Source organism: Leptonychotes weddellii, chromosome 11 (assembly GCF_054177405.1).
Source record: "Leptonychotes weddellii isolate Sample4059 chromosome 11, ASM5417740v2, whole genome shotgun sequence".
Taxonomy (NCBI): domain Eukaryota; kingdom Metazoa; phylum Chordata; class Mammalia; order Carnivora; family Phocidae; genus Leptonychotes; species Leptonychotes weddellii.
Window position 1 is genome coordinate 73,681,503 of NC_138379.1, and position 22,743 is coordinate 73,704,245.

The 22,743-nt window shown below is 41.3% G+C and overlaps 1 protein-coding gene across 1 annotated transcript in view; it reads left to right on the top strand.

Annotated features, from left to right (window-relative positions):
• ARHGAP32 (Rho GTPase activating protein 32) overlaps nucleotides 1-21,664 on the top strand; it is a 158,254-nt gene extending 136,590 nt beyond the window's left edge. The window contains exons 16-22 of the mRNA XM_081797347.1: nucleotides 919-1,082; nucleotides 1,704-1,899; nucleotides 8,091-8,236; nucleotides 9,886-9,957; nucleotides 11,810-12,685; nucleotides 13,370-14,352; nucleotides 15,669-21,664. Of these exons, the coding sequence (XP_081653473.1) occupies nucleotides 919-1,082; nucleotides 1,704-1,899; nucleotides 8,091-8,236; nucleotides 9,886-9,957; nucleotides 11,810-12,685; nucleotides 13,370-14,352; nucleotides 15,669-17,918 (4,687 nt within the window). The 3' untranslated portion in view covers nucleotides 17,919-21,664. The remainder of the gene's footprint in view (nucleotides 1-918; nucleotides 1,083-1,703; nucleotides 1,900-8,090; nucleotides 8,237-9,885; nucleotides 9,958-11,809; nucleotides 12,686-13,369; nucleotides 14,353-15,668) is intronic.
• The last annotated feature ends 1,079 nt before the right edge of the window (nucleotides 21,665-22,743 follow it).

Below are 22,743 nucleotides of genomic sequence, written 5' to 3' on the forward strand. Positions count from 1 at the left end.
CATGGAACGTTTTCCATTTCTTTGTGTCTTCCTCAATTTCTTTCATGAGTATATCTGAGTACAGATTCTTTGCCTCTTTGGTTAGATTTATTCCTAGGTATCGTATGGTTTTGGGTGCAATTGTAAATGGGATCGACTCCTTCATTTCTCTTTCTTCTGTCTTGTTGTTGGTGTATAGGAATGCCACTGACTTCTGTGCATTGATTTTATATCCTGCCACTTTACTGAATTCCTGTATGAGTTCTAGCAGTTTTAGGGTGGAGTCTTTTGGGTTTTCCACATAAAATATCATATCATCTGCGAAGAGTGAGAGTTTGACTTCTTTGCCAATTCGGATCCCTTTTATTTCTTTTTGTTGTTTGATTGCTGTGGCTAGGACTTCCAATACTATGTTGAATAGCAGTGGTGAGAGTGGACATCCCTGCCGCGTTCAGGGGGAAAGCTCTCAGTTTTTCCCCATTGAGAATGATATTCACTGTAGGTTTTTGATAGATGGCTTTTATGATATTGAGGTATGTACCCTCTCTGCCTATACTCTGAAGAGTTTTGATCAAGAAAGGATGCTGTACTTTGTCAAATGCTTTTTCTGCATCTATTGAGAGGATCATATGGTTCTTGTCCTTTCTTTTATTAATGTATTGTATCACGTTGATTGATTTGCAGATGTTGAACCAACCTTGCAGCCCAGGGATAAATCCCACTTGGTCGTGGTGAATAATCCTTTTAATGTACTGTTGGTGAGGACAGTTTTTAAAAGTAAAGCTCATCTGTTGTTTTTATGAGCATCTCCCTAAAAGAGGCAAGTGGGGCTTAGCCAAAGCATTAAAGTATGCTTTCTTCCTCTGGTCTGTTTGTGGTTTACACATTTAAAAAAAAAAATGCCCTTTAAGGCTGCTGTCTTGGGATTCTCTGACGGTGTTGTTGGTTATCCCACAGATCCAAACAGATAGAATCTGCCTGCTTCAGTGGAACGGCAGCTTTCATGGAAGTGAGGATTCAGTCTGTGGTGGTTGAATTCATCCTGAATCATGTAGATGTCCTCTTCAGCGGGAAAATCAGTGCCGTCATTCAGGATGGGGCAGGTATGGCTAACACAGATTTTGTTTACAAGGAACATGTGTAAACGTCTAACGGCATGGAAAACTGCATTTCTTACTATCTCAATTGAATAAATCTGTCTTTGGTAGAAAGCAGGTAATTTATGTCTACTTCTCAAAATGCATGGTTTAACAGTCATTTTGTGTGTGTATAGTATTTAGTGAATACTACATTAGACCTATTATGATCTAAGTTTATGGCACATTAAAAAATATATCATGTCATATATTATTGATGCATATAAACTTATATTATGGAACAGTGAAAGAAAAATTTTTTTCCAAATCTAAGATATCTGAATGATACCAGGCCTTGCTTGGTATCTTTTAAGAAAGGAAAATAGTTAAATTACTTAAGGAATTAAAATATATGTGTGTGTGTATATATATATATGTCATTATTAACAACCTGGTATGTCACCTTCTTTTCCTCATTCAGTGTAAAGCCCTATTGTTCTGCCATTTGAAAGACTTAATGAAGAAAATGTAAAACAGCACAGATAGGTAGATAGATGGAGATTGATGTACACACAGTGACACAGATTTATATTTTTTACCTATGCCAAAAATCTTGACTCTTTTCATCACTTTTCTTTCTTTCCAAAGCTTCTCTATCAAGACCCAAGTCACTGCTGGTTTCCTCTCCGTCCACCAAGCTGCTGACATTGGAGGAAGCCCAGGCACGAACGCAAGCTCAGGTCACCTCTCCAATTGTGACTGAAAATAAATACATCGAAGTAGGAGAAGGACCTGCTGCACTTCAGGGAAAGTTTCATACCATAATTGAGTTCCCACTTGAAAGGTAAAATTCATTAAATCCTCTTCACTGATATGATTTTCATGGTCAAGTGTTCTTTTCTTTTTTTACTGTTGTATTCTAATACTATTATATTGATTTTGGGCTAGTCCCAGAAAAACCCATTCATTTGATTATAGATGATCTCTCATAGGGAATGATACAAATGATTTTTGAAAAGCATTACAACATCATGTCATTTTAAAGAAGATTAAGGTTAATTATAGAAGGCAGATTTTTGGGAAAAATAGACACTTCCACTATATAGAAAGTAAGTGATTTTGTCTCTGAGATATGTTGCTAGAAATTTATTTAGAAATAAACTGGGGGCATCTGGGTGGCTCAGTTGGTTAAGCATCTGACTTTAGCTCAAATCATGATCTTGGGGTCTTGGGATCAAGTCCTATGTTGGGCTCCACACTCAGCAGGGAGTCTGCTTGTCCCTCTGCCCCTCCCCTGCTCGTATTTTCTCTCTTTCTCTCTCACTCTCTCTCTCTCTCATTCAAATAAAAAAAATATATAAAAAAGAAAGAAAAGAAACTGGGTTGGAATAGCTTACCCAGGAAATAAAGAATGAATAATGACTTGTTTGACATTGGCTCCATATTAAGTTTAGAATAGACCAATACTTCTCATAGTGCTATCTCCCAACCAGCATCAAGAGATGAATGCATACTATTCCATTGTGTGTGTGTGGGGGGGTGTGTGTGTGTGTGTGTACCACATCCTCTTTATGCATTCATCTCTTGATGGACACTTAGGTTGCTTCCATATCTTGGCTATTATAAATAATGCTGCAGTAAACATAAGGATGCATATACTTTTCAAATTAATGTTTTTGCCTTGTTTGGGTAATACCCAGAAGTGGAACTACTGGATCATGTGGTAGTTCTATTTTTAATTTTTTGAGGAGCCTCCACACTGTTTTCCCTAGTGGCCATACCAATTTACATTCCCACCAGCAGTGCACGAGTGTTCCCTTTTCTCCACTGCCTTGCCAACACTTGTTATTTCTTCTCTTTTTCATTTTAGCCACTCTGGTGTGAGGTGGTATCTCATTGTGGTTCTGATTTGCATTTCCCTGATGATGAGTGATTGTTGACCATCTTTTCATGTGTCTTTTGGCCATCTGTATGTCTTTTTTGGAAAAGTGTTTGTTCAGGTCCTCTGCCTCAATCAGATTATCTTTTTGGTATTGAGTTGTATGAGTCTTTATATATTTTGGATACTAATCCCTTAGTGGATATGTCATTTGCAAGTATCTTCTCCCATTCAGTAGGTTGTCTTTTGTCTCGTAGATGACTTACTTCGCTGTGCAAGTTTTTTAATTTGATATAGTTTCTGTTGCTTATTTTTGCTTTTTGGTTTTCATGCCCTTGCCTGAGGAAACAGATTCAGAAAAATATTGCCAAGGCCTATGTCTGAGAGATTACTGCGTATATTTTCTTTTAGGAGTTTTGTGGTTTCAGGCCTTACATATTCTGAGTTTATTTCGTGTATCGTATAAGAAAGTGGTCTAGTTGCAGTCTTTTACATGTGGCTGTCCAGTTTTCCCAACACATTTATTGAAAAAACTGTCTTTTCCCCGTTGCATATTCTTGCCACCTTTGTCATAGGTGAGTTGACCATGTAAGCATAAGTTTATTTCTGGGCTGTCTTCTGTTCCATCAAACACTTTTGGTGCCAGTCCCATACAGTTTCATCTACAGTGTAGTTTGACATCTGGGAGTGTGATACCTCCAGCTTTGTTCTTCCTCAAGATTGTTGTGGCTGTTCAGGTTCTTTTGTGGTTCCTTAAAAAGTTTAGGATTTTTTTTTCTAGTTCTATGAAAAATACTATTCATATTGTGATAGGGATTGCATTGAATCTGTAGATTGCTTTAGGTAGTGTGAACATTTTAACAGTATTAATTCTTCCAATCATAAACATGGTGTATCTTTCCCTTTATTTGTGTCATCTTTAATTTCTTTCACTAATGTCTTAAAATTTCCAGAGAACAGGTGTTTCACATCCTTGGTAAATTTAGTCCTAGGTATTTTTATTCTTTTAATGCAATTGTAAATTGAATTGTTTTCTTAATTTCTTTTTCTGCAAGTTTTGTTAGTAGTGTAAAAAATGCAAAATATTTTTGTATATTAATTTTGTATCTGCAACTTACTGAATTCACTCATTCGTTTTACTGGTTTTTTGGTAGAATCTAGGATTTTCTATATATAGTATCATGTCATCTACAAATAGTGACAGTTTTACTTCCTCCTTGCCAATTTCGATGCCTATTATTTCTTTTTTTTGTCTGATTGCTGTAGCTAGCACTTCCAGTACTATGTTGAATGACGGTGGCAAGAATGCATCCTTGTCTTGTTCCTGATCTTAGAGGACAAGTTTTTAGTCTTTCACCGTTGAATATGGTGTTATCTGTGGGTTTGCCATATATGGCCTTTATTATGATGAGGTATGTTCCCTCTCAACCCACTTCCTTGAGAGTTTTTGTTGCGAAGGATGTTGAATTTTGTCAAATGCTTATTCTCAGCTGTTGAGATGTTCCTATGATTTTTATTCTTCATTTTGTTAATGTGGTGTACCATGTTGATTGATTTGTGGATATTGAAACATCCTCCCTCCCATCCCTGAAATAAATCTCACTTGATGTTTCTGAATGATCCTTTTAATGTGTTGTTGAACTCAATTTGCTAATATTTTATTGAGGGTTTTGCTTCCATGGTCATCAGGAATCCATTGGTCTATAATTTTCTTTGTTTTGTAATGTCTTTGTTTGGTTTTAGTATCAAGGTAATGCTGGCCTCATAGACTAGATTTGGAAACAGTCCTTCCTTATTTATTTTTTCGGAATAGTTTGAGAAGGATAGGTATTAGGTATTTCTTGATTTTTTGATCACAGATCTATTCATTAATGTAAGTGGAGTGTTAGAAGTCCCTTACTATTGTATTACTGTCAATTTCTCCCTTTATGTTTGTTAATATTTGCTTATAGGTGTTCCTATTTTGGTTGCACAGCTATTTACAATTGATACAGCATCCAGTTGGATTGATTCCTTTTTATTATGTAATGCCCTCTTTGTCTCTTGTTACAGCCTTGTTTTAAAGTCTGTTTTGTCTGATGTAGGTGTTGCTACCCCAACTTTTTTTTTGGCTTCCATTTGCATGGGATATCTTTTTCCATTTTTTCACTTTCAGTCTGTATGTGTCTTATATGTGAAGTGACTGTCTTGTAGGTCTTGTTGTTTTATCCAATCACCCTATGTCTTTTGATTGGAGCATTTAGTCTATTTACATTTAAAGCAGTTATTGGTAGATATGGACTTATTGCCAGTTTGTTAATTGTTTTCTGGTTATTTTTGTAGTTCTGTTTCTTCTTCTCTTGCTCTTTTCTCTTGTGATTTAGTGACTTTCTTTAGTGTTATGCTTGGATTCTTTTCTTTTTTTCTGTGTGTATCTATTACAGGATTTTGGTTTGTAGTCACTATGAGGTTCATATATAATATCCTATGTATATAGAAGTTTATATTGAGTTGATGGTCACTTAAATTCAAATGCATTCTAAAAGCACTGCGTTTTTACTCCCTCCTCTCCATTATATGTATATGACATCATATTTTACATCTTTTTATTTGTGAGTCCTTTAACTGATTTTTAAGATATAGTTGATTTTACTACTTTTTTAACTTTCATACTAGCTTTATTTTTTTTAAGATTTTATTTATTTATTTGAGAGCACGAGAGAGAGAGAGAGAGAGAGAGAGCGCACGAGCAGGGGGAGGGGCAGGCAGAGGGAGAGGGAGAAGCAGGCTCCCCGCCGAGCAGGGAACCTGATGTGGGACTCGATCCCAGGACCCTGGGATCATGACCTGAGCCAGAGGTAGACACTTAACTGACTGAGCCACCCAGGTGCCCCATACTAGCTTTATGTTTGCTTTTACCCGTGATATTTTTTCCTTTAATAATTTCTTTTCTAGTTATGGCCTTTTCTACTCAAAAAAGTCCCTTTATCATTTCTTGTGCGGCTGGTTTAGTGATGAACTCTTACAACTTTTGTTTGTCTGGGAAACTCTCTCTCTCCTTCAGTTCTGAATGATAGCCTTGCCAGGTAGAATATTTTCTGTAGATTTTTTCCTTTCAGCACTTTGAATATATCATTTCACTTCTTTCTGGCCTGAAAAGTATTTGCTAAAAATAATGCTGATAGCCTTATGGGGTTTCCCTGGTATGTATCTATTTGTTTTTTTCTTGCTGCTTTTAAGATTCTCTCCTTATTTTTAATTTTTCCAAGTTTTAATTTTTATGTGTTTTGGGGTGGACCGCCTTGGGTTCATCTTTTAGGGGGCTTTATATGCTTCCCAGACCACCTCAATATCTGTTTTATTCCCTGGGTTAGTGAAGTTTTCAGCTATTATTTCTTAAAATTAAGTTTTCTGCCCCTGCCCACTTTTCTCCTTTTGGGACTCCCATAATGCAAATGTTAGTACCCTCAGTGTTTCCCAGAGGTCCCTTTACCACCTACCATCATTTTTTAAAATTCTTTTTTTCTTTTTTCTTTTCAGCTTGGGTGCTTTCTACTCCCCTGCCTTCCAAATTGCTGATCCATTCTTCTGCATCCTCTGATCTGCTGTTGATTCCCTCTAGTATATTTTTCATTTCAGTTATTCTTCATTTCAGTTATTCTGTTTTTCAGCTCTGTTGGTTCTTTTGAAAATTTTTTATCTCTTTGTTGAAGTTCTCACTGAGTCCATCCATTCTCCTTCGAAGTCCAGTGAGCATCTTTGACCATTACTTTGAACAGGCAAATTGCTTATCAGGCAGATTGCTTATCTCTGTTTTGTTTAGTTCTTTTTCTGAGGCTTTGTCCTGTTATCTCATTTGGAACATATTCCTCCGTCTCCTCATTTTTCTTTCTGTGTGTTAGGTAGTCAGCTATGTCTCCTGGTCTTAAAGTGGTGGCTTTTTCAGAAGAAGGTTTGTGGGGCCGGGTAGCGCAGTCCCTCCTGGTCACTGGAACCAGGTGCTCCTGGGGTGTTCCCTATGTGGGCTGTGTGTGCTCTCCTGTTGTAACTGGGCTGGGACTGCTGTGGGTGTGGGGTTGGGTGGGTATGGCTCTCAGTCTGGCTGCCTGCAGTGACCAGCCATGAGCACTATGGGCACACTGGTGGGCACAGCTGGACTTCAGTGCAGTGGTCTGAGAGGCCTGGCTGTAGCTGCTGCAGGAGTGCTGGTGGGCGGGGCCAGCTCTCCCTCTCTGGGGCAGGAGTTGCCTTGAACCGGCTCCATCCTCACCAAGGCTGCCTGCTAGGTGTGGCAGGAGCCACTTCCGAGGGGTGCTTATAGGAACAGGTGGGTTGAGTGGGGCTGGTCTGAAGGGAACCCTGGTGTGGGGCAAATGGTGCTAGCAAGGTAGATGGATAGTGTCAGAACTGGCTCCTGCCAGTGTTGGGCCAGCTAGGCTGAAGGAGGGCAAGAAAAATGATGCCTCCCAGCATTTCCATGATTTCTTCAAAAATGTCTTTATACAGGAGCAGTCAAGAGAGTAGATATTTGGATATGGATATAACTGGGTTCCAACCCTGACTCCATCATTTACTAGTTTTATAACATTAAGGAAGTTACTTAAACTTAGTGTCATAATTTCCTCAGTTATAAAATGAGAATAATAGTACCTACCTTGTACAGTTATTTTTATTTTAAATGAGCTACTACATAAGACAGCACAGTGCCTGGCATTCAATTTATATTAGTTATTATTTGTAATACTTTTCTTCCTTTTTTGGTTTAATTCTGTTTTCCTCACACACAACTGTTTTCTTTAACTCTCATTTTGGAGTTTTAATAATTCCTACTTCCAAATATTTCTTATTCTTACTTATTTCGCTGACTGTGAGGTTAGATCTAAATATAAAAATCTGTATAAAAGTTATCTTTGTGACTAGGTATTAATATTCTGATCTATACATTTTATTACCATGTCATGCTTTAGCTGTACAGTTTAGCTGTGCTCTGTAGACTGTGCTGTATACACACACACGTGTCCTGCATATATGACATATACAGTGGATGTGTGTAAACACAGGTCCTATTTCAGCTGTGCCCTCTCTAGGCTGTTTGGTTCTTTCCATCATTCGTTCATTTCCTAGAAATGAAGACAGCCCCTTGGATATCTTAATACAGATTACTTTCTCTCTCGTAGGAGGAGGCCTCAAAATAAAATGAAAAAATCTCCCGTGGGCAGCTGGCGTTCCTTTTTCAACTTGGGGAAATCGTCGTCCGTTTCCAAGCGGAAGTTGCAGCGGAACGAGAGTGAGCCTTCCGAGATGAAAGCCCTGTCTCTGAAAGGTTGGTGCTCCCGCTGTCCTGTGCTTTGCCGCCAGGAAAGCCGCTGTGTGGCCGGCCCACACCCGTCATCCCGCCCCGCCGGCTTGCGCCTCTCCGCTTACAGGTGCTCAGTGTATCGTGATGGCGTGCGCCGTGTGCTTCAACACAGTGTGTCCATAGCCGGGGTGCTACACGTGAATTGTCTTCTTCTACCAATTCTTCATCTCCAAACGCAGACATAAATATGCAGGGAATACGTGGAAGTGCCCAGTTTCTTGTGGAAACTGCAGATTGTATAGAGTGTGAATGTGGTTAAAATTCATAACATAGTTGGCGTATTGTTGTTAATATAAAGAGTAATTGCTGTGGTGTTTAAATTTATTAATCTGTATTTTTACAGATTTAAAATGTGACAAAACCATGTTTTAACATGCCTTTTAAGTTTATAACTCTTATAACCAAGGAATCTATCTTTTTATGGGATGACTCATTGATGAGAGTATCTTATTGGATCAAATAAATCTATTACTGTTGTTGCAAATACTACTCTTAAAAATAGTTTTAAAACCATGGTCTACTGATATTAACAGCTTCTGAATCTAGGAAGGATAGTAATGCTTGAATGTTAGAAATATAATGTTCAGTTCATTTAATTCATCATTCGATTTGCAGTCATGTACTAAGCATGTGCTAAATATTTTGAGAGCAACCTCTCAGATAGAAAGAAAATTAAGATACTGCCCCTGCCTTCAGAAACTTACTTGGGAAAGTATATGTGTAAGAAAATAAATTTCATGCAGAATCACACCAATTGAAATAGATATTTGTGTGAGGCATTTATGGTAGGACTTGTCAGGTCCTATGGGGAAGAGGGTTAGTGGTCAGAAATCTACCCTTTGACTTGGGTTTTGAAAGATAAGTAGGGGTTCATGTGATCACCAAGGGACTGAGAAGGCGTTTCAGAAATGGGAGCAAAGTGTGTGCTCATGTGTGAAGCAGGGAACTTGGCTGGGTATATGATGGTTCAAAAAGAGGTTTAGGTCATCAGGGGCTTCATGTGCTTGCCAGAGAGTTTTGGTTTTGTCCTGTGTTCCTTTGGGGGTTATCCTATGGCTTTAATATGTAACACGGTTACGTTTAGGGTTTAGAAACATGACTTACAGCAGCAGCACAGGGAATATATGGGAAGACATAAGCCTGTAGACTGGACAGTAATTAGGAGACAGTTAGAAGTGGACAACCAAGAAGGAGTGAGTGTCTGGGATAAGCAGTGGCAGTAGAAGTGGGAAATAGATGTGAGAGATCTTTAGGAAGCAGAATCTACAAGGCTGGTCACCAAATGATTGTGAAGGATGAGAAAAAAAGAAAAATCTAGTATGATATCATCGTAAGTCATCATGCTGATCTTTAGGAAATAAAAAAAGAAGGTGTTTTAAAATTCATCTCTATTCTCAAGTTGATAATCCTTTAGATAAGAGATTTTTCACATAGGAAATCATGTGAAAACAATATAGCACCTTATATAATATACTGCTTAAATTGAATATGATTGTCAAAATATAGTTAATCACCCTTGGAAGTTTAAATATGTGTAGAGAAAATCACTGTTCCTTTTCTCTACATATGTAGCAGTGGATAAAACTTCACACTATTTGGTTTTGATTCTTCAGGTGGCAGGGCAGAAGGAACCCTCCGTTCAGCTAAAAGCGAAGAATCTCTTACATCTCTCCATGCAGTCGATGGTAAGACTAAAACCATCAGTTGTTTTATTCTATATTTCATAAAAGAACACAACAATTGAGTATATTTGGTAAATATATATTAGTAAATAGGCTACAGACTATCATTTGCAAACAATACTCATATCTATTTGGTATTATTCATGGATGTCTTCATATGGTACCAGTCTAATTTCTTCACTGTTGACATGATTGCTATTCAGTGTACATAAAAATAGGTAAAATGTTTTAAGTTAACCGTTTATAGTTACTAATGCCCAGTGGAAAATGATGTTATTAGTATTTCTTTAGATTTCATGAAAGCACAATTTTACAAAGTATAAAATTAAGCAGTCTTGATATTCAAATCAGTATTTTGTCTTGTAAATGGCTTAACCTGACATTAAATTTCATAGATCAGATTGATTATAGGCAATCCCCATTATCTGAAGATATGATCCTCCATACAAGGAGAAGAAAATTTAGAAGTGAATCCTCTTAAAATGGGGACCAAAATTTTAGTAAAGAATACAAAAAAGTTTGATTTACTTGACAAACAAAACTAAAAATTTTGAAAATAAGTTTTTTGGCCCCTACTTAGCTAAAGTTGGGTTATGGTTGCAATTATGTACTAATGTTTAGAATGAACAAAGGATTACCTCAATTGGAAGGAGATCTAACTTTTTTGACAAAACCATGTCATAATAGCAAATAGAACATCCTTCACTTTATGGTTAGCTTATGCAGCAGGATTGTAAAAAAAGGCCCTTTCTACAAAAATAACGAGGATCTACATTGATTTCCCGGGCTTTTCTTAATCTGTTGATATTGGGATCATTTTTTTTGAGATATCCTAGAGTGTCATCATCCTGGTCAACTTTCTTATCTTCATTTATTAACTCTTCCAACTGCCAGATCCTCATCAGCCGATAGCTCTGCTTATTTCAAGAAATCCTCACACATCCCTTTAGTTGGGTGTCTGACATCTTAAGGGTTTTCCAAGGTTTTCCATTTCACTGTGGTTAAGAGAATGGTTCACAGATACAATGAAGTGGGCTGGGTAGATGCCAGTATTAAGCAAAAAATAATGTTTTAATATAGATTAATCATATAAGTGGTCAACACCTTAGTAAACGTATTTATGTTAAGGCAATTTCGGCGATTCTAATCTTTGCAATAGAATGCTGAGCTCGAAGACTTCTGTTACCAGTTGGATGTGTAGCAATATCATAAAATTGTATAACGGTTTACTCTTGAAGGACTCTTCCTGAGAGACTTAAAGCCTGTCCTTAGTAAAGAAAAAAAAAGAAATTAATTTTGTTCTAAGTATTGAAAAAGAATCCTGTACTAAGTATTGTATAAATACTTTATGGGATTGTAGAGATTTTTAGTTGATGTTTGCTTTTTAGAAATGTGGGTGTTAGGAGGATTTTTCCCCACCAAAAAACCAAAAACAAAACTCTTTTGCTGTGCTATATCCAAAGTACTATTTAAAGTGGTTAATTCTATCTTAGAAATCTTGTGTGGGATCAGTCACAAAGTAAGACAGAAAGAAAGAAATCTTGCCCAAAGTCACAACCTGAGTCAATGTTGGACTAGTAATAGAATCTAAGAGTTCTGAGTCTTTTTTCCTGTTGAAACCATGAAAGGCTGCATTCTCCCCCTCATGACATCAGATGTTTTTGTTATTTAGCATTTGGTTCAGGAGTTCCAGCCATTTGCCTCAGGAGACAATTTCTGGAGAGAAAATGAGAAGGAACATTTCCTTATCCTACAGTTGTGCATTACTACTGTACTAAGTAGGTGACTTTTCATGGTATTGTGTATCATGTATCCTAGGCATTCATACTTTGATGTCGTTATCCGTTTTTGCCAGGTGACTCCAAGCTGTTCCGACCCAGAAGACCCAGATCTAGCAGTGACGCACTGAGTGCCTCTTTTAACGGAGAAATGCTGGGGAACCGCTGTAATTCCTATGATAATCTGCCCCATGACAATGAGAGTGAGGAGGAAGTAGGGCTGCTGCATATTCCAGCTCTTATGTCTCACGCAGCTGAGGATGTTGACTTGAGCCCACCAGACATTGGCGTCGCCAGCCTGGATTTCGACCCAATGTCATTTCAGTGCAGCCCCCCTAAGGCTGAATCAGAATGTCTGGAGAGCGGGGCTTCCTTTCTAGATTCATTAGGATACTCCCAGGAGAAATCAAGCTCCAACAAAAAGGATACAGAAGCAGGTGGTAGCCAGTCTCAGACGCCAGGAAGCACTGCAAGTTCTGAAGCCGTCTCGCCTCTTCAGGAGAAACTGAGTCCATTCTTTACCCTGGACTTGAGCCCAACCGAAGAGAAATCATCCAAGCCATCCTCATTCACTGAAAAGGTCGTCTATGCTTTCTCTCCAAAGATTGGACGGAAATTAAGCAAATCACCTTCTATGAACATATCTGAGCCAATTTCAGTGACTCTTCCCACTCGGGTGTCAGAAGTCATCGGGACTGTGTCAAATACAGCAGCTCTGAATGCATCTTCTCCAACCTGGAGCAAAAGTGTTGAAGACAGTGATGTCATAAATAGATCCCCCACCCAGGTAGGAAAGATGAAAACAAGTGAGAGAGAGGCCCAAGGAGGATGTGAGTCTGAAGTCCAGCCCCTAGACCAGGGGGCTGCTGCAGAAGTAGAGTCTCCAGGGAAAGAGGAGCAGGTCGTCGCGAGCAGTCAGAGTAAGGCTGTACCTTCTGGACAGACTCAGACAGGTACCATTTGTTTTCCTCCATTCTTTCCTTAAGCTAAGAGGGATCTTCAGTCCTATGTGCCATCTGTGCCTTTTAAGAGAGAAATTTGCTCCACAGCTAGCCTTTAATCAAAGAGAATGTTTTTCTGGGTGTGCTGATGGCTCAAAGCCCTAAATTAAAATCAGTCAAACAAAAATCCCCCAAAGGGCCAGTGGTCCTGCTTCAGACCTTCATAAAGTCCCCTTTTGTCTTTGGACAGTCAGAATTCCTGGATAATTTTTGCACAGCTTCGTAGCTCTTGATTCTGTTTTCTAATAAAAGTACCTATATTATATAGCCTTACAAGTTAACCAGCCAGCCTACACCATCAAATGTAAAAACTATCCTTAATAACAATCTGCAGGCACTTGAAGCTTGTTTTCTAAGCAGTCTTTTCTGAGCCAGATGAGGGACCTGCTTTTTTCCCCCCATCTCTATAGCAATTCAAGAGGAGATTGCAATCTTTAAATACTTGGTTTTAGTTTTCCTTCTGAACCAGATGTGTTTTCTCCAGCATTTGCATGTGGGATGGAAGATCATGGATTGCCATTTTGAAATATGGAAAGCACCTGTTTTCTAGTGATCAAATGGGGAGTGTTTGGCTTTCCGTGTAGGATAACACAAGCTACCTTTTCACTCTCATTTTTTTTCCCAATTTCCCACCAGGAGCAGTTACCCATGACCCCCCTCAGGATTCCGTTCCCGTCAGTTCAGTCTCTCTTATCCCACCACCACCGCCTCCGAAAAACGTTGCCCGCCTGTTGGCTCTAGCATTAGCTGAGTCCGCGCAGCAAGCCTCAACTCAGTCACTGAAGAGACCAGGGACTTCCCAGGCTGCTTATTCACATTATGGAGACATAGCAGTGGCTGCTACCGAAGATAAACTGCCCAGTCCCTACTCTAGTGTTACTCTAGATAAAGCCTATTTCCAAACTGATAGGCCAGCAGAGGAGTTCCATCTCCAGAACAGTGTATCTGGGGACTGTGACCAGCCTAGTCCAGATCCAGCCGCCCCTGGGAATCCTCCCCATGCCAGTGCCACCGAAGCTGGGGAGCAGCTCCACCAGGCATACTTCCCAGGGAGTTATCCATATCGAACCCATTTACCTGGGGACCCAGACAAGGCCAGAATCACTTCCGTTCCCTTAATGGACTCTAAGTCTGATGATCACCTAAGTTTCCCCGAAGACCAGTCCGGGAAGACCAGTATGCCAACTGTCTCCTTTATGGATCAGGACCAGGGTCAGCTTCATTTCTACAGTGGAGAGCAGCCTCCTTCTTATCTTGGTGCAAGTGTGGATAAACCCCATCATCACCCTTCAGAACTTGCAGACAAGTCTCCCACACCTTCTAATTTGCCTCGGGACAAAAGCTACCCTCCATCTGGGTCCCCTGAAGAGAATCCCAGCACGGCCGCCATGGCTTACCTGACAACCGCTCTAGCAACAGCCGAGATGAGCACCAGGGAAGCCAGCTGGGATGTGGTTGAACAAGCCACCGCAGCTGATTGCCCTGCTGTCACGCTTCAGCGCCCTCCGAGAACTAATCGTCCCCTCCCGCCACCTCCTTCCCAGAGATCAGCAGAGCCGCTGCCAGTCATAGGGCAGGTACAGGCAGCCACCAACATAGGACTAAATAATTCCCACAAGGTAAGAAGGGGAGGGAGTCAGGGAGATGAAATGTACTTTTTCCAAAAGTACATCACTTTTCAGCAGGGTGTGCTGCTACCTTTGAGTCAGATAGGACATTTATTTGAAGTCCTGTGGCAGGTTTCCATGGAACATTTCCTGTCTGAGGTTGGACCTGCCTTTACCTTGATGTCTGTTTCTCTCTGAGAAAGGAGCAGTTACTCAGTGACTCTAGTTTATACCTGCTGCCTTTTCTTCCTAAAGCCTCTTGGTAGTTTCTTCATAGTAATACAAGGAGACCATGATCAAATAAGTCAAATTGGGCTTCAGGTGTCGGGGCTGCAGGTTGGTCCCCACCCACCCCCCGACTCCATCACTGACTTAGTGTGACTTTGGGCAAGTCATTTAACCTACCCTCTGCCAATAATTCACATCTGCACGGTGAACGTGCTTTATTGTCAAGACATTTGGAAGACTTTCTGCCTTGCAGACTTTTTAGAAATGTTAAGAGCGGACGGTGTTTTAGGTCATTATGTTATTTCCTTAGCCTAAACCAGCAGGTTGTTCTGTAGTCACGCATCTGTTTTGATGAGAGAATGTTGTTTGCAGAATGCTAAGATTTCTTTCTAACTTTCTCAAAGTTTAGAAAAGTGCCCCATGTGCTTTGTGGTCACCTTGAACTCAAAGGACTTCGATATCTAGGCTTTAGTGGAGGATGCTATTTCTAGCAACTGCTTCTCAAGGATAGCCTATTTGCAGCCTTGCTGTGAGGATCATGTTTGGCGTCAGTTGCGACAGACCAGGGTGGAGTAGAAGGTGGGGAGAGACAGTAAGCGCTTGATTTGAATGGCCCTGAATCAGACCAGTGACTTCATTACTCTTCCCTAGATTGGAGGGGGCTCACACTTCTCACTACGTATAGCCGTGAGTCACTTCACAAATCTCTTTTTGTTTAACAGAATGTTCTTGGTGTTGAGACCAAGCTAGACAGGCAGACTAGGTGTGTATTTTTAAGCTTGACTGTACTTTAAACCTCCCGTTTGGTCTGCATGCTAAGATAATGCCATAGGCAACCTCATCTCACGTTTAAACGACGTCTCACGTCGCAAAGTAGAACAGTCTCCCGGAGATGGTCATGGCTGTCCTACCAGGTGGTGGCACACAGACCGCTTCCTGGTGGTGAGGGCAGACTATTGTGTCCAGTGCGACCACGTGGCTTGGGGAGTTTTAAGCTGCTACCCAGATGGCCTCAACTCGTGGGTTATAGGTTGAATAGTGTTTGATTCCACAGAGGGGAGCATAGGAAACAAGCTCATGATATGATCGTCTTCCAATAGGTGCAAGTGGTCCCAGCTCCAGAGAGACCACCTGACCCCAGAGCCATGGATGACCCCGCACCTGTCCTGGGCAGTGATGGTGCAGCGGCCCAGTGTCCCGTCTCTGGTCCTGCCCTCCAGCCAAGCCTTCCTGAAAAGGTGCGGGAAGGTGCCAGGGCCCCACCGTTGCCCCTGCGTGCCGACTCCGTCCCCGTGTACTCGTCCTGTGGCTTTCCCACACCGGTTCCCCCCACCAGGACAATGGAGAGTAAAATGGCCACAGCCATACACTCCAGCAGTGTGGACGCCCTCAGCAGTTCCGGCTATCATCCCTTTGTCACTGCTTCCTCAGCCTCTGTGGACGACGCTCTGCCTTTACCACTGCCCGTCCCACAACCTAAGCATGCTTCGCAGAAAACGACTTATTCCACCTTTGCTAGGCCTGATGTCACCACTGAACCCTTTGGGCCAGAAAACTGTTTGCATTTCAGTATGAATCCAAACTGCCAGTACCGTCCCCAGAGTGTACCTCCACATCATAATAAATTGGAGCAACACCAGGTGTATGGTTCCAGATCAGAGCCACCAGCCTCCATGGGACCTCGTTATAACACATACGTGGCCCCGGGAAGAAATGCGTCTGGACACCACGCCAAACCATGCAGCCGAGTTGAGTATGTATCTTCTCTGGGCTCCACAATTAGGAGTAGTTGTTACCCTGAAGATATTCCCCCGTACCCGACCATCCGGAGGGTACAGTCTCTCCATGCCCCTCCATCTTCCATGATTCGCTCTGTTCCCATTTCCCGGACAGAAGTTCCCCCAGATGATGAACCAGCCTACTGCCCAAGACCCCTGTACCAGTATAAGCCGTATCAGTCCTCGCAGGCCCGCTCAGATTATCACGTCACTCAGCTTCAGCCTTACTTTGAGAATGGTCGGGTCCACTACCGGTACAGCCCATACTCCAGTTCTTCTAGTTCCTATTACAGTCCAGAAGGAGCCCTGTGTGACGTGGATGCCTACGGCACAGTACAGTTGAGGCCCCTTCACCGCCTACCCAGTCGCGATTTTGCCTTCTACAATCCTAGGCTGCAAGGAAAGAACTTGTACAGTTATGCTGGTTTGCTCCCACGTCCCCGGGCCAACATGACTGGCTACTTCTCTGGTAATGACCATAATGTAGTCAACATGCCTCCAACTGCTGACGTAAAGCACACGTACACATCATGGGATCTCGAGGACATGGAAAAATACCGCATGCAATCCATCCGGAGAGAGAGCCGCGCTCGGCAGAAGGTGAAAGGGCCTGTTATGTCCCAGTATGATAACATGACCCCAGCCGTGCAAGATGACTTGGGTGGGATCTATGTCATCCACCTCCGTAGTAAATCAGATCCTGGGAAAACTGGACTTCTCACGGTGGCAGAAGGAAAGGAGGGGCGGCATCCAGCCAAGGCCATCAGTCCTGAGGGAGAGGACCGCTTCTATAGGAAGCATCCAGAGCCAGAGTTCGATAGAGCCCACCACCACGGAGGATATGGCAATGGACAGTCAGAGAAACCGACTCTCCCTCAGAAGCAAAGTAGCCTCAGGAACAGGAAGCTTCACGACATGGGTTGTAGTCTCCCTGAGCACAGGGCACATCAGGAAGCAAGCCATAGGCAGTTATGTGAATCAAAAAATGGGCCACCTTACCCGCAAGGAGCCGGCCAGTTAGATTATGGGCCCAAAGGGATTCCAGACACTTCTGAGCCAGTCAGCTACCATAACTCTGGAGGGAAATATATTCCATCGGGGCAGGAGTCTCTCAGACTGAACCACAAAGAGGTGAGGCTCTCCAAAGAGCTGGAGAGGCCTCGGGCTAGGCAGCCTCCTGCCCCAGAGAAACACTCCAGAGACTGCTACAAGGAGGAGGAACACCTCCCCCAGTCAATAGTCCCACCCCCGAAACCGGAGAGGAGTCACAGCCTGAAACTCCATCATACTCAGAATGTGGAGAGGGACCCCGGTGTTCTGTACCAATACCAAACACATGGCAAGCGCCAGAGCAGTATGACTGTTGTGTCCCAGTATGATAACCTGGAGGGTTACCACTCCCCACCCCAGCACCAGCGAGGAGGCTTTGGAGGAGGAGCAATGGGGACCTATGTGGCCCCTGGCTTTCCCCACCCACAAAACAGGACTTATGCTACAGCTTTGGGTCAGGGGGCCTTCCTGCCCACAGAGTTGTCTTTGCAGCACCCTGAAACACAGATCCATGCAGAATGAGCCCTGGAGCAATAGAGATGAAGCAGCCTCTGCTGGACAGTGGACTGTTCTATTTTTTTTCAGTAACCAAAAAGATTAAAAAAAAAAAAAAAAGCTACAATCCCCCCCCCCGACCACATTAAAAAAAAAATCAAAACAAGAAAAATCACCATCTTTTTCCCCTTCCCTGCTTCATTACCATCTCTAGACTGTGATTTTTGTCATTTAAAGAGATCTGAATGATTGTAAAGCACTGTGTTGAAAACCTAGTGAAGAAATTTGTCACAGACCATACTTGCCATATGGGGCTAATTTGTCAGAGCCTGAGGACTGCCTTTAACCGAATTTGAATTTAACTTTGTCCTTCTTAGTATTTGCTACATAGCGCAGAGCGGTTTATGTCTAGTTCCTGGTAGGCTTTTGCATTTCTGTTGCATTTCTACTAACTTTCTCAGTAGCCATGCAGCTTGCCCAGGTCGACACTCGGTTTTTGTCACTTCGTTCTCCCTGACTTTGAAGGGTCTCATGCGTTAAATTAGAGTGGAGAAGAACTTCTCCCTGATCCTTCAGATGAATCTCTCAGACAATTAGCACATTATAATTAAAAATATATAAAGGAATGAAGACTTTAAGCATCCAATAAAGAGCCATCATAAAATGCCAGGCCATTTAGATCCAGGCTGAACCATGTTCTTTACATTCTTACTTCTTAAAGTCGTTCCTCGCAGTTCAGTGGGCAGGCTGACGTCAACTGCAGAAGGGATTTCTAAAGTCAGGAGTAAAGAAACTTCTTAGGCAGAAGTCCATGAACTTCGGTAGCACCATAAAACCCTGTCAAGTGCTTCTAACGTGTTGCCTGCCTTCAGTTATTTTTTTCCTCAATAATATTTGGTAAATTGTAATCCTAGTAAAACATTTCACGCCATTTGTTCTAAAGCAACTTTTTTTTCTTCCCCCAGTTGGGGTGAAAAAGAAAACCCAGCATGACTTGACTGGATAAATACCCATAATTTATCATGATTACAAATTTACATGTTGATTTCTGTTTCTGAACCAGAGTACAGGTTTCTTGGGAACTCTTCAGGTAGCTATGTATTATTTGTTAGTAAACTGAAAGCCCCTGCAATAATTACACTCAGCGCACTGCCCCATCTCAGCAGTTGGAATCCCGGGCAGTGACCGTGTGCGTCCTAAGGGACCCTTGTGCCGTGTGCTCACAGTCTTACTGTAATTGCCATTTTTACACCAGCATTTCAGATCTAGTCCTTACAAGCCTGTGGGCCTGTTACACATGTGGAATACCCTGGACTTCCTTTTGAAAGTCACGTTCCCGGTCAGACAGCTGTCTGACCTGACTCCACTCCGTCTTCTCAGCAGCCCACCCTCCCCCAACCACATCAGCACCAGACCGACCAGGCCGTCCTGTATTTACAAACGAGTTTAGATTGTCACTGCATTCCATAACTCTCAATAATACTTGAGTTTTATACATTCACATGTTTTAAAAGCTCAGTTTGTAGAAGACACTAGGAGAATTTCATTCCATTTACTGGATGATTGCTGCTCTGGCTTTTTAAAACTTGGAATTAACTTTAGAGCAAAGGAAGAAATCTTTTAAGAGGCTAAATTCATGCTGCTATTATTGCTGTGAAGTTGTATAAAGATTAGGATTCATGCCAGTTCTTTTTTTTTTTATTTAAAAGAAAATCATGTGATTTCATTTTAAGGGTTTATATTTAGAAAAAAAGTTTTAAGAACACATTTATATATATGTGGAAATACTCTATAAGATTTTCTTTTGTTTCCCCAGAGTTGATGAGATGAATTCCTTCAGTAAAGATCATGGTAGCAGTCCGGACATACTGACCTGTGAAAGGTCTGTGGACATGTCTTTGCATGAAACATGCAAACCCAACGCACATAGAGTCACAGTGTTAGGGAACCTGATAGGAGACTTCCTTTTAGCACACAAACACATCAGGTGCTATATACAGGAGTTTGATCTTTGGTGAATATGCAGCGCTAACTTTTTTTCTTTTTTAACCTTAACCATCTTTGTGTCAAGTAGGCAACCCATTGCCCCTCTGAGATCACACACGCCCCGTAAGTTCTCACCAGCAGCATGGAGCATAGAAAGGAGCCGGTATGACGAGGAGGTACAGATGGCGTTAGTAACTGAGAGCCCAGAAGGAAGCCACTGAAGGAGTCCCATCCAGTTTTAGTATTTGTGGATTTACTGTCACACACATTGTTTACTCCTGAACCTAAGTCTATTTTATGAATACTAAGGTTAATTCCTCAAAACAATTACCTTATTCATGTCCTGTGGGCTTAGAAATATCAGGTAAATATTTTGAATACAGAATAATGACCCAAATTACTGGTATAATTGTGAAACACCAACTTTAGGTAAGATCCAGAGTTGTTTCATTTAATGTATGTAGAGACAGCCTTAACTTCGGATTCAGTTTTTTGAGGGACTTTCCCTTTCTAATCCTGGAGGGTAGAAATTGCACGACAGATCAATGTGAGCCAGGTAAACTCAGCACAGTTCACCTTGTGTGTGACTTCACAGACAGTAATGTTCAAATTATGATCAAGGAAATGGAGCTGCCTTATGCATTAAACCCATAATTTAATTCTGTTGGTATTTTTATAGCCATGTCTCCATATTTTATTTTTTTGGCAAAACTCTGATGTCACAGTTTGGTTTGATTGAAACAAATATTCCCTGGATGTCTGGCCAGAGACTTTGTTAACAGCCCCAGAGGTGCCATTTTCTTATTTATTTCATCTGAGCCTTATTGCTTACTGTATTCAGTTTCCTTTTAAACATGCAGGTCCCCAGGATGGTACCACGGATAGGGCCTGGACATTTTTATAATGGCAAAGCATTTTTTTTTTTAAAGTTAGGGTCAGGTTGAAAAATTCTAGGGCTGACTCTGTCAAGAAGAGGGACCATCAGTATGAGTGGAGATAGAAGGGTAGGTAAGCACATTTGAAGCAGCAATAGATGCATACATTGTAAATTGGAAATTTGCCCCTTGAGTTTAAAAAGGAGCCTGCAAAGTCCATATTATCTGTTCCCAGCCCTGTTTGTCAATCATCCATTCATTATGTTGGCAAAGTATTGTCTGAGCAGTGTGTGTAAGGAAATAATAATGAAAGCAAAAGTATGTCAGAAAGTTACTTCCAAATGGTTAGAGGCATGTGATTTTCAGTACTGTGTGTTACGGAAATGTCAGGAATGGTATATTTTAATGTCCGTGTGCACAGAGGGTCTTTTTTCCTTTTCTGATTAGTACTGTTAGTGTTCAAAGAATAAAAATGGTTGTTTTACAGTTTAGATTCTAAGGTAGCAAAACCTGATTTTTCAGCCATGACCTGCATGAGAGAAGCATCCTAGGAAGTCTTAGCTCATACTTTTGAGTTCTTAACTTTAATTTATATAGTGTTTTTTTATGTTTTAATATTTTTGTGAACTGGTGTAAATTGTTAATGCATATAAGCTTGTGTATTTTTGTAAATAGTTTTGTGATTTATTTCTTGACCCATATGTAAATATTTAGAGTCTCATTTCTTCAAAACTTATTTGAAGCTGAGTTGTGGGCTTGGGGTTTTGTTTGTTTCTTTGTTTTGGTTGGGGGAGGGGGGAGAGAAGAGATTTTGTACTCCAATAATCCAGATGGAGATACCTTGTGGTTTAAAGCAAATGTCCCACTGAAAGCAATTCAAATATCAACAAAATTATTTCAGGTTAAAACAGACTTCTTTGTGTATGTGTTTCCTTTTTACCCTAATATGACTATAACAAAATGGGATAATCGGGGATATTCAAAAAGATAAGGGTGTAACAGAGATTATTATACCAAACGGTGTATATTACTTGAGGGAAGGGGTTTAATGGCTCCTGTTTATATCTATTTGCCACAGTGTGCTGCTGGGCCGGATTGTCCCCAGGTCAAGTAGGCTCTTTAGAACTGCAAAGACCTGTTGCTCTGTGCTGGACAGTGTAGACAGACTCGCACCACCTAGGGCTGCCCTAAGGAACCCACACCCGGCTTTGGTGACCTGACACCCAAGTTGCCAGTTTCCAGGAAACTGAATTGGCTTCCGAGCTCAGGATTCTCCACAAGGGAATTCTAAATAATAACCGTATTTCTAAAGATGCCCTCAAAGCATCTCGGACATCCTGTTGACTTTACAGAGAGAAATGACCAGAAAAGAGTCCTGTCCTACGCTCTGTGGCAAGCTGGTTTGGGGCAAACCCAGATAAAGAGAGTATTTCAGACACAAGTCCTGCACATGATTTAGCTGCCTGACGCGGGGTCCAGAGTGCATTGCTGTGCGAAAGTTCTTCTCAAAAATACTTCATCAGCCAGGTTTTTTTTGAAGGAAGGAAAAAAAACCCATCATATTCAGCTGTTGAAATCTTAGATTTCCTATTGGGAGTCATAAATTACAAATCATTCTTCATTCTGAATTATTGGGGCCTTTTCCTTTTTGCCTGTAGTAGGAAAAGTTGCCTGGTTAGTACAGATGACCCTGGTGAGCCAGCCGTTTTCTACCTACCTGCATAACGCATTGCAGACTATAAGCAAAGGTACAACCTCTGCTCTCAGGGAACATTCCAGACCTGAACACGTGTTTCCATGGAAGTGGTTTTGATGGGATTAAAGAAAAGACCTGTATGACATTCCCACTGGGTCTTCTTAATTTTCCGGGACTCTCATTTCTTTTTTTTTTTTTTTTTTAAGATTTTATTTATTTATTTAACAGAGAGAGCGAGAGCAGGAACACAAGCAGGGGGAGTGGGAGAGGGAGAAGCAGGCTTCCTGCTGAGCAG